The following is an 11,860-nucleotide window of genomic DNA, read 5'->3' on the forward strand; positions in this document are numbered from 1 at the left end:
CATGTTTTATGAGCCAACCCGAGAGTGACCATCACCCGCTGACCGCCAACCCGCACCATTTCCCCCAGCACCACCCTTGCCTCTTCCCACCCTTATCCCTTTTCCGCTAAAGCGAGCGGCCAGATCGCTATAATTCATGAAGCGATCAAATTATTATAAACGCGGAAACAAAATGAATGCACACGGCTCGTTGCCTCCTACCTGCTTGGCCCCCTTTTTCGGTGGTGTTGGTGTGAAAAAGGGCACGAAAACGAGCCCCACCGTCACGCTTGTTTGAGAGATAACGAGCTGGATGGGGGAGGGCTGCAGGAAAACCAAGACCTATCTGCATATAAGCCGAACGCGATAGCCGAGAAGCTACTGGGGAAGTTCTCCTCCAGACGAACCGGTCACCGATCGAAGGTGGTGTTATCTCTCGCAACCACTGTGTAGCGAATGCACACGATGTTCCAGGGTGGGGCCAAAGTTTGATCTAATCTCGAGCGAAAATTAGTGTAGCTACATCGGCCGCCAAATGCGAGAGTCCGACGGTGGAGGCGATTTAATTTCCGAGGATTACCCGCCACCTCTAAACCTGCTGGAACCGAGCCCGGAACGACTTGATCCACGAGGTTTCGAGAGGTTTAAGTCTCCATTTGGGAGGCGAAGAATAGGAAAGAGAGGAAAAAAAAGGGCGTACAGATGCACCTTAACGTTCCCAAAACGGGCGTGCTACGGAGACCGTGAAGCGTGAAGATGATCTTGTCAGTCCCTTTTGGGTACGCTGCCAGACGTTCCTCACCGGCAGCGTGGCATCAACGATGTCCGTCGTTTGTGTCGCAACGGAAGCGCGGATTGCCGATTTAGAGTTAGCTTCTAATATTAGGGTATTCCTAACGATCCTTACTATCGTGGAGTACTTCCTTGGCGCGTGGTAAACATTAAATGAGCTAGAAAATAGGTGCACCTAATATCCCGAGTAAACACCTGCTGAAGTGTACTTGCAGGCGAAGACGGGACATGTCATCCACATCCAATTAACCTTGGTGAGTAAAGCGGAAGTGCTGGACGAGCAAACAAAAATATGCTGATTGTGGTGCTCCACTCGAAGCCCCAGCGTCGCCTCGTAGACTCTAATGACTGTCGTAAAAAAGGTGAAATAAACAGAACCACAAAAGCGGTCAAGGGAGACATCCTTGGACATTTCAAGAAGGATAGCAATGGCGCCTATTTGTCGACATCCTTATCGAGTGTTAATTTAACCACCGATTACGGAACTGGCGGCTCAAAAAAATTATTCTAAAAGCAAACAAAAATACAGTAACACAACGTGCTAGATGAGTAATGAGTGAGAAAAAAAAAACAAATCATAGACGACGTGCAAACTCAGCGTTCATTAAATGCGTTTCACTTCAGATACGACCGTTGTCAGTCACCTGATCCACGAAGCGGGAACGAGGGTGTAGACAATTCGTTAAAATTTCACGCCACCTTCCCAAACATTTAATCACCTCGGAAAAGTGCCCAAAGTAGACGTTGGACAAAACGAAACTAAAAACACGGCACCGGCGCAGCTCGGTGGCAGTGCGCGACCGTTGCCTATATTCAAAAATAGCCAACATTTCAGCTCACCCACACAGGAGCAAAAATTAAATTATTGAAAAAAAAATAAACACTCAAAAAACGCTCCAGGAGCTGCCACTTCCGTACGACTCACCGGACCATTCTGGGTTCGGTTCACGTCGACAGCCTGGACTGGAAGGCCATATCCTCCAGGTTTCGGTCGGTTTTGGCTCGCAGGTTCTGTACCGTTTGCCGTTTCATTTATTTATTTTCGCTGCCACTTGTTTTGCTTCGAGAAACGCCGAGAATCAATAATTTCGTCTGGTCGTTGTCCTCTCTGGGTTGAGTCGTCGAGTCGGAAAGTTCTTGACAGCAGCGAACGCGCCGTGCGATATAAGCCGTGGGTAGGTTGGTTCTATTCCACGATGAACGGAAAAAACCACATCTCGAGCACGTTTGGTGTGCCTCCAGATGAAATGTGATCATTGCGATGGGCAATGTAACGCACCGTGCCCGTACAAGTCCACCAATCTGGTCCATAGTGGACGTATGACGCCGAATTTCCGCTGAGGTGTGAGCTTCGAATCTGACAGGAGGCATATCCTCTGTAATGACGATGACGCAGCCGACTGTGGAGATGATAAGCGGACCTTATACTGTGTGATAGAGCTACTCATGGGTTCGGTGGCAAACAATGGGTGAGCTAAAGCACACAAAATCAAACATTGTTTCTCATGGTGGTAGGTTACGTCACACGAACGTACATGGCAACCCCGTGCTGGCAATTAACGACTGACCGGTGAAATCTGGAAACGTCTAACGTACGATGGATTGATGAGCTTATGGAAGGATTTAGGAGTTTTTTTTTCTTTTTAATAGTTTCAACATTGCGTGACAGTTCTAAAAAAAAGTCCACCCTCCCAGATGTGCCTAACGTCCTTTCGAGTCGTACAGCCGTTCGTGTTTGGACAACGGGAAACTAGTTGCATCACGCAAGGATTCCCGTAGAAAAGGGAGTCTAAAGCACATAAAAACGAAACGTGTCCCGTTTCGCTTCCCCGATAGGTATGTGTGTCAAGGTCATCGTGCCAGCGACAATTATAAACTGGCAGCCTAAACACGCCAACCTGCCAGCTTGGGGACAAAAGTGGCATGTCATCTACTATTAACTGCCACCACCGGAACAGTTTGGGGTAGAGTGCTGGCGATGAAATAACGAAAAAAAAAACCTCCCCAGCGCATCAGGTAGGCAGCCTAGTGTGGAGGAATAGGGTTGCTTTCGGAGGCGTTCTAAAGGCTTCCTTTCAAACCACGACAGGGAACGAAACAGGCTGCGCTTGAGCGTTCTTGGAGGACTCAACGAAGACGTTCTGCCGATGCGGGTGCTCTTCCGTTCCTTCTACTTCTGTAGCACTTGTTGGTGGGGACGGCACACGATTGGTTCCAGGTGAATCGACGACCGCTAATGCTGGTGTATCCCTTCGTAAAGCGGATTATGAAAGGTAACCGAGGCCTTAATCCGTTGCGGTTAAACGATGAGCGTTATTGACAATTAATTCTCGGTTTGGGGCTCCATCGGAACGTCCACGGAATTGTAAAGTAGGCCGTAAAAGGCTAGAGAAGCTCAAAGACCGGCGTTCCTGACGATCCTTGGCCATGCACGGAGTTGATGGCTCGACAGACAGTCATTAAACGTCGAAACCTCAACCCAAAGGAACCTTATTTTTGGGACTTCCAAAGAATAGAGTGTTTCCACAATAGGAGCGAGAGCGAGAGAGCAGTTAATAAGCAGGACTACTTTCACCCGCAGGTGGGTTGAGCGGGAGCTACTCCTCCAACCCACCCAAAGTTCCCGACGCCGAAGGTCAGTCATGATTCAAGAAGTTCCGCGAGGAGTTCCGTTTTGAGGTTTGCTTTTCTTTTTCTCTTTCGCTCTTTTTTTTTTTGAGGGGAATAAAAGACATTGACAAAGAGTGATAGGACCGCGGTGTAGGGAACCTAGAATCGCGTGGAAGGGGGAGCATTTGAGGCATCCACGGAAAATGGAACCAGAAATACTTTGGCAAACAATTTATTGCCCACCGTTGCAGGACACAGACGGGGTGGATTTGGAGGCGCTCCAGACAGGACCCGGTGTCTTAGTACCTCACTTGGTCCTCAGTCAGGTCGTCGATTGTTCACAAGAATTGCGCAAGTTTACTTCCTCCAATCCTCAGGACCGGGTAGAAGCCGTGCCGCCATGTTTGGTTACGATTATTATCATCAACTTCGTTATTATTTTTATTAGTATTGTTACTACCGTTTCGTCATTAGTTGTGGCATCCGTAGTCGCGTTACTATTATTAGCTCCTCCTTCCCCAGGACTCTCGTTCCGGCTCTTGCCCTCCTCAATGCCCTCCCCCGGAGCGTGTTGATTATGAATTACCCCGAAAAGGGGCAGCTTGCGGGAACCTTGGAACTCCTTTTGCGGGAAGCTCAAGGTAAATGCCTCAGGATGGCTAGCATTTTTCCGGCCGCTAGGTTAGTCACGGGTCGTCGGTGTTGTGGGGAGGTAGACAGAGTAGTCGCGGTACGTTGCGACGTTCCATCAGGGACCTGCAGTAGGCACCCGGAGTCCAGAGTCGGTCAGGACGGTTGGGTTAGTTCATTGCTTCCGCTCATCTGAAGCGGTTGCCAAAAAGGAGGGCAATTATTTGAACCCTAACCAAATCGGGGCATTAGAGCTCCTCTCCGCGTGTGTGTGTGTGTGTTAGTGAACCATGGCCATGCTAAAAGGTGAAGACAGCCCTCCACGACCCCCCGTAATCGTGTCTTACGCGTTCGAGAAGGAACTGATCAATCGTCAGAACCGCTTCATACGCCTGTACGATGGCTTTTTGCCGAACCTACAGCGTGTACCGATCGCGATCAAGTTCTGGTCGAAGTACGACTCCACCGCAGCTGGAAGGAGTGGACTACCTAATTTCGATCGCTATTGCGCGCTGGTGGAGAAAACGATCGCTGAAGGACCACGCGATCGCCATCCGGAACCGATCACCGAGAGCCAGTGGTAGGGTCTTTCAACTTCCTGAAACTTGGAACTCCTTTGCTACAGTTCTTTCGGTCGCATTTTCTTTCCACAGTTATGGCTGGCACTTTGAGCCATTCTATCGGTACGAAGGACGCGACATACATCTGCTGTACCACCCGAAGAAGCGTTCACCGATCACGTTGGTGGGTGAAAAGATAAACGCGGACCGAATCACCCAACGACCGCGCTTTACTGGTGTTCCCTTCAAGCTGACGTCATAGGCACCAATAACGTCTAGTTCAATGTACAACCACGTCCAACCGCCTTCCAGAAACACTTGGTTTGATGGTTTAGTATTGTTTTGTTTTATTATTGGTACGTATGGTGAATAAATTAACAGCTTAAAAGCAAAAGCCTATCGCGATTCTACTTCGTTCCGTTCGGGAAGACCGTTTTCTTTGATAGCTAGTTCTTCTTCTCCGGCGTCCTCCGGTGGTACTTTGTGCTCCACCGTGGGCTTCTGTTGCGCAGTTCGCTTCTCAACCTCAACACTATCCCTCGACGGTGGTGGTGGCCCAATATAGGACAAGAACACCGGCAACAGTATCAGTCCGTGTGCGGCCCCAACAAGGACTATGCACAGGTACATGCGGAAGTAAAAGATTTGGAAGATCTGGGACTTGGCGAACGCCAAGACGACAATCCCGGCGAACTTTGTGAGCGTGATGCCGGAGAAAACGGAACTACCGGTACGCACCATCGCCTCACCTGCACGATCCAGGCGAGTACCGTGTGCGTGACGGTACGTCCTCACGATGTGCGAGATGAACTCTACACCAATGCCGACGCTCTGTGGAAAGTGAGAGTGAATGAGAAAACTCAGGCCAATATAACGCCAGTTCGCGGCTAGCTTACCATGACGAGGTTCACGAGCGAGATAGCGTTCAGAGTGATGTTCCAGAGCCACATCAGCCCCATCATGTTGAGCACAATCAAGAACACCATCAATACCACCACGAGTGCGGACAGGATGTCGAGCCCAGTGACCAGGAATGTTACCACGAAGACGGCCGCTAACGATAACCCGAGTGACTGCATCGCGTCAGACCAGATTGTGAGGTACTGCTCGTAGAACACATAGAACACACTGTACGGGAAGATCTCAACACCAGCCTCGTGTTCGTCTAGCATGGCTTGAATGTCGTCGGAGATGCGACGGGCTTGCTCGAGTGCAGTGTAGAATTGTCGGGATGTCACGGCTGTGGTGTGGTAGCTCATGAAGTATGAGTCCTGTACGTTCAACTGACCGGTAGAGTCTTGGATGTAGTTGAGGGCACGCGAGTACGCTGCCCGACCTGCTTTGGCGCAGTTTTCATCAGGTAGGTCCGAGAGGAAGAACTCGAGATACCGCTCGAATTGAGCCACTGTCGGTCGAATTCCAGTATCATCGTACGCTCGCTGACATGAACTGCAGAAGAAAACTGCGTAGAAAAAGCAAAAGAGATGTAGAAGGCGTTCACTTTAAAAGAAAGATCAAAGACATACCACTGCTACTGCAGAATGAGCCATCAGATGGGTTGAATTTGCAGCAGGAGTTAATGGACAACCAATCGATGTAGTCATCCAACCAGGATGAAGCAGGCCGTGCAATATGCGTCCTGTAGAGAAAGAAACCTTTGTTGAGTAACCTATGTCATTAACTTCTTCTTGTACTGCAGCCTTACGTAGCTGGATAAAGCGAAGCCTGGTACAGCTTGGTTTGGATGGAATCGTCGTTGCACAAGATGCCTCCACATACCAGGTTTTGGTCGCGCACGTCCGTGTAGTTGAGACCAGGCTTCAACACAAAGTACACCGGTGGTCCCATCCAGAACAACTCCGCCATGAATCGGAAGTACTTGACGACGTGTGAATCTTCCGCCATTGACAACTCCTGGTCAAGTCCGGGCTCGATGCTCGGCACAACCATGAGCGAGAGCGATCCCCAGACGAGAAAAATCGCCAACACAACCAATCGCACTCTTGGCCGTTGAAGCATCGGCACGTAAAATCGCTCAACAACCCGCTCAAGCCAACCAGGACCATCGTCAGGCTGATCAACTAACTTGCTCGCACGCACACAACACACCAGATCGAGACGTCCTCCTTCGACTCGTATCTCATCAAGTGCCATTAGTGCAACGAAGGCCGTGATCTGTAGCAGGAAGTCCACCAGCAAAGCAACGGTCGCGTACCAAGCAAAGGTGTTAACAGCCGGCATAGGTGAGAGGGCTCCGATGGCGAAGCAACAACACTCGCTCGCTGATGTCAGCAGGATTGAGGGTCCAATCTGGCCAAGAGCTTCACCAATAGCGCATGCTGTTTCAGGTGTACGTACCCGGTCAATCCGGTTGAACGCGTGCACCAGCATGAAGATGTTGTCAACACCGACGGCAAGCACCAAGAACGGAATAACTTCAATCGTGAGCATCGTGGTGGCTAACTCGAGGTAACCAAAAAACCCAAGACTGCAGGCGACAGAGGCTAGCACCACTGCAATGCCACCGATCGCAAGGACTATACGCGATCCATGGAGAAACCGACGGAAACCACGGATTTTCCCAAGCGAGAAGGTGATGTATACGAACATCACCACGTAACTGATGATGACGGTGTACATTTCCGCCTCAGACATCTCATCGATGCCGTCCTCAATGGAGCGTTCCGCCGAGTACGCCACGTCCATCATCGGATGATCGAAGTCCCGCATAAAGTCCACGAACAGCTTCTCCCACGCCAGAGCTGGACCTAGCTCGTCTTTGTTCGCCTTGTTCTCTACCAGGAAGGTTAAGATCACGGCGGAGGCTAACCGGAAGTCTGGGTTAGCTCCGGTTTCCGGTTGAGGAAACCCACCCAGAGCAACTCCTGGCTCAATTGGTCCTCCGTACGTCCCGAAGCAAGACGGTAGATATGCATTACGCGTACATCCGTTGATTTTGTCCAGGTAGTTCACCTCGAACCCATTCAAATCCGTGCTGGTACGGTTGAACTCCGCTAGGTTGTTCTTGAAATACCCGAAGACGCTCTGAACGGTGCACTCAGATAACACGGTTTTTAGACCGACCGCCGTCATCGGGGCATAGCAGATGTCCTCTAGCCCGAGCCCTTCTTCCCGTCCTAGCTGCTCGATTGTGTTTTGAAGCTGAAACACTTGAAGTAAGAACTCCCGATCAAAGGCCGGACCGAACGTTTGGTTGCCTTCCGCCGTCGGGTGGACGAACTGTGAATGCGAATAAAGTGTCTCGTCAGCGTTGGTGTCGACGTCTTTCTAGAAAGGCTCACTTACGAAGTCTTGCCGCTTGGGCTTAATGAAGATCTGTTCGGTGCGGTAGAAAGGTGAAAAGCGAGAGTCAAAGTAGTCCTTTTCTTGGCGCGAACGACTGTCAGGGGCTGCCCACAGCTCGACCGGATCTGTCGTAATGATTAGGTACTGGATGCCGAATGCTAACCCTCCGATAATCCACGAGCAGATGGCAAGAATTAACACCGGATTGCGTGCACAAACTGTGGAAAAGCGAAAGAAACCGGTGATGACAACGTTCTTAAAGACTGAGTTGCTGATTGTAAACACTTACAGGTTCCCCAACGCGTGAACAGCCGCACTAACGCGCGATTGACTGCTGGGAATCCTCCCAATATGGGAGGAAAGTCTGGCATCGAAGATTTCGAGCGGCGATGGCTCCGAAATACCAGTGACAGTGTAATGAAGAACAGCCCAATCCCACCAATCACAACAGCCACAGTAAAGGTCACACCGTTGAGGTCACCCACAGTGAAACCTGGATCATCAGGCTGGGGAGGATCACTGGTTGGACAGCTCTCATCGCAATCCACACAAGAACAGGCGTATGATCCATCATACGCCTCATTGCAGTGCTTCACTGAATGGTTAAAACGCCGCTCGGGATCCTCCTCATACAGGTATCTGATCTCGAACGGCACGAAATCATTGTCATCAGCTCCCATGTACTGAAACCATCGCTCCGCCGTACATCCGGCCGCCTCCCAGAAGCCACAACCGACGTCCATTGCATACTTGCCACTAGAGGGTAGCACAATACCCCGACACGAGTCATACACTTCTTGTACGTGCTGTCGATCGATGCGGTAGTCAACCCGATCGACGTACGCCCCTGTCGTTGGTTCCGTGTACGCTGTCAAGAATTTACTCTGCTCTGGGTGACATGCCAGACTGCAGATGCTGTACAGCATGTTCGTTAGACAGGTGGAGCAGCGACTAAACAGACCCTCAGCCTGCTGGAAGTTCTTGTCCATCTCACGGACTTGCGAAGCCGCACAACAGACAGGCGTATCGTCGGTTGGGAACATCCACGCACAACGTCGATGCATGGTGGCTATCGCTTCCTGATCCTCGAGAGGTTTGGGAGCCATCTTCACTGGGCAATTTTGATAGTGGATGCCTATCAAGGCGCACACGTCATGCATGACACAGTGGTACTCCTCTTCCTGGCTATGTGCCACTGGAGACACCACCAGCAGTATTAGCAGCACCAACATCACAGATATTTTGCTTAAAGAGGTACGTCCGTCAGATCGGACAAAGAAATCCTTCGTCACACTCCAGCGCCTCATTGCATGACCTCTTGGAAAATGGTCACTAATCTGGTGCGCAATCACATCCACTTCATCGACGGTGCGCACGTTCGGGAACACTCGAAACACTCTCGAACCACCAGGTGCTCTACACCGTTGACCGCGCCGAAGTAGATAGCTGAACGTTGATCGAGGACTTGGCTCAGCTCGAGGTGGCAGCTCAGTTAACACTCCACGGTGGCTCGAAGGATACTGCGCTTCTGGCGAACCATCGCCGTGAGAATATTCACCTCACCAACCCTTGCAGCTCATCCTCTCTAGACCCTCTACCTGTTTCGGTTAAATTGGCCAATTCAACTGTTTCAGTCACGAGAAAGCGATTGATACGGAACGGCTGCAGAAGGTCTGATAAGATTGGACCACCGTACCTCAGGTGATTATCGATTCCCGGGTAGGGAGGGTGGGTCATCTGCTGCTTCTGGCCAGGTGTTCGACAGCTCGAAGCTGACACTCGAATAGTGCCCACTTCACATCTGCCGCACGCTATCTCTTTGCTTTCCTCATTCCTATCGAGCGATGACTCTTCGTAACAGACAGGTGCTGCAAGAGTAGTTGAAAACACATCGTGGAAGCTGACATCAGCGATCTGTAATGGACTTTGGCACCGTGCAGGTACGACCTTATCGACCAAATGATGCAGGAATAAGGCTGTCCGAAAATCTATACCCCAAAATAATCGCCAATCGGAAAGAAAGCCTCGTTAACGCCATTTCGGAATACCGATTGTCTTGCAAATTGTGATCGTTCTATTGATTTCGGGTGTGCAGGGGAAGCCCCGGTTTAAAGGAAGAAGAAGAAGGACTCCTAATAAGCCTGCACCTGGGTGGAATAGCTCGGTAGAAGCCGGGGCCATTGACGTATCTAATCTCCAAGACCTGGATTTCGCTTATCTCGCACTTACGGCTTACCGGATGCGACTCAGCCTTTCAACCGCGCATCTGTCGAAATGTTCACAATCGATCATCAATAAAACTCCAACTTCATGCTTGGTCTCCACGGCCCGTCTCTAAATCGGTGATACGAAACGGCTATATCAGGGCCAAGGAATCTTATCGCCCCCATGACAACTGGATCAATGGCCGGAGGTAATCGAAGGATCAGCATTTGAAGCAGTACGATAATCGCTATTTTTATAGCTCACATGTCTCCTACAGATTTGTAATGAATTATGTATTCAATAATACAACTTTTCTCACATAGTTCTCTTCATTATAGCGAGTATATTGTGCATAGAGTGTTACTATTCAACACGTTTTCAGTATTTTGCATCAACGGACTACTACTAACAGCAATGCGAGCTTTTGTGAAATGTTTCATTTCAAGTTTGAAATATTTCACAGAAGCTCGTTTTAAAGCTTTCGTGATTGTTTTTTAGCTTTTTATAGTTCGACTAAATAAAATGCATGTTCAGATTATCAAAAACAATTAAATTCACAACACTTAAAGAATGGTTTCTTAATACATTTGTATTTCATTGGGTCTTGATATTTGGTCAATATCAACGTTTTATAGCTTTTGCACACCTTTCAGTTTTTTCCTTTTCCTTTTTTTTATTTTATGGGTTATCGAAGGAATTAATACATTCAAAAGATTCATACTCATGTTATTTATCATCAACAGCTACATAATAAAGTACATTTTGTTTTGATTCAATAGCTTAAAGAACCGAAAATTGATGTTGCTTGGTTTGCTATAAAGCAAAGTTTTCTATTAAATTATGATAGTTTGAATCGTACTTATCAATCACAATAAAAAAATTCATACTTCTAGCTAAAAATGTAAGGATTTGGATGCATTGTACAACAACTTTACAGGCATTTATTTTAAATATTTGCTTGCATAAACCAACGAAACGGCTACCAAATTAATCAATGCAACATTTCAAATTTCTAATCAACGTAATAAATGTGACGTTTATTGTGTCACGAAGTGTATCAGCTGTGCGTACTGAGTCGTGTGTAGACGTGCGTGTGATTGTTTTGATCAGTTTTGTGTAGTAAATAAATTAAGGCATATTTTGTTCAAAATGACTTGAAAAAAAGTGTTCTAATTTTGTGTTACAGTTGCCTGAGCAAAACCGTCCATCAAATAAACACAATCAACTAGGTGTTTGGGTATGTACAGTTATATGTTGTTTGGGGCGTTGTTGCGTAGGAGGGAGTGATTAAAATTATTTTTCTCGATGACTTTTTTTCCTACAATCAATGGAATGTTTCGTCATAGCTACGTTCTAACTTATATGATCCCTTTTCCATTAGCTTAACGTACTGAACACGATACATTTTCATCTCAGAAGGCCGTGCTTACGTAGCTTAAACAGTTAGCGATCTTTATGCATCGAATGGAATGAATTACACGTAGGCTGGCAACATTCTCTATGCTAAGTGAAGGTTACTAGATTTGCCCAGCAACTTGGTTGTCGCTTGATCTCTAAACCAGATCTAGGTGCTGAGTTGAGTCAAACAGCTATATCTTTTATAATGAGAGCATGAGTAAACTGCGTGTTTTATAGCCTGAACAACTCGACACAACAAAAAAAACACCTCCCTTTTTTGCTCGAGTGAAAGGTTTACAAAACGATAACGGGCGTAGATTTGAGTATTGTCATGAGAACGACACAATAATAGATTGGAAAATTCCTCCAGTGTTTTAGGT

The 11,860-nt window shown here is 48.2% G+C and overlaps 2 protein-coding genes across 2 annotated transcripts; one reads left to right on the forward strand and one right to left on the reverse strand.

Annotated features, from left to right (window-relative positions):
- Positions 1-4,301: 4,301 nt before the first annotated feature.
- Positions 4,302-4,833, forward strand: LOC128729199 (uncharacterized). The gene is made up of 2 exons (XM_053822855.1): positions 4,302-4,591; positions 4,665-4,833. Exons 1-2 carry the CDS (start codon positions 4,302-4,304, stop codon positions 4,831-4,833), a joined length of 459 nt encoding a protein of 152 aa, XP_053678830.1.
- Positions 4,834-4,967: 134 nt separating this feature from the next.
- On the reverse strand, positions 4,968-9,184 carry LOC128728497 (NPC intracellular cholesterol transporter 1 homolog 1b). Its single transcript, XM_053822123.1, has 6 exons — positions 8,167-9,184; positions 7,878-8,095; positions 6,277-7,811; positions 6,098-6,210; positions 5,468-6,033; positions 4,968-5,402 (listed from the first exon to the last, which is right to left on the reverse strand). The coding sequence occupies exons 1-6, from the start codon at positions 9,182-9,184 to the stop codon at positions 4,968-4,970; spliced, it is 3,885 nt and encodes a 1,294-aa protein (XP_053678098.1).
- Positions 9,185-11,860: the final 2,676 nt, after the last annotated feature.

This window comes from Anopheles nili, chromosome X (assembly GCF_943737925.1).
Source record: "Anopheles nili chromosome X, idAnoNiliSN_F5_01, whole genome shotgun sequence".
In the NCBI taxonomy this organism is placed as follows: domain Eukaryota; kingdom Metazoa; phylum Arthropoda; class Insecta; order Diptera; family Culicidae; genus Anopheles; species Anopheles nili.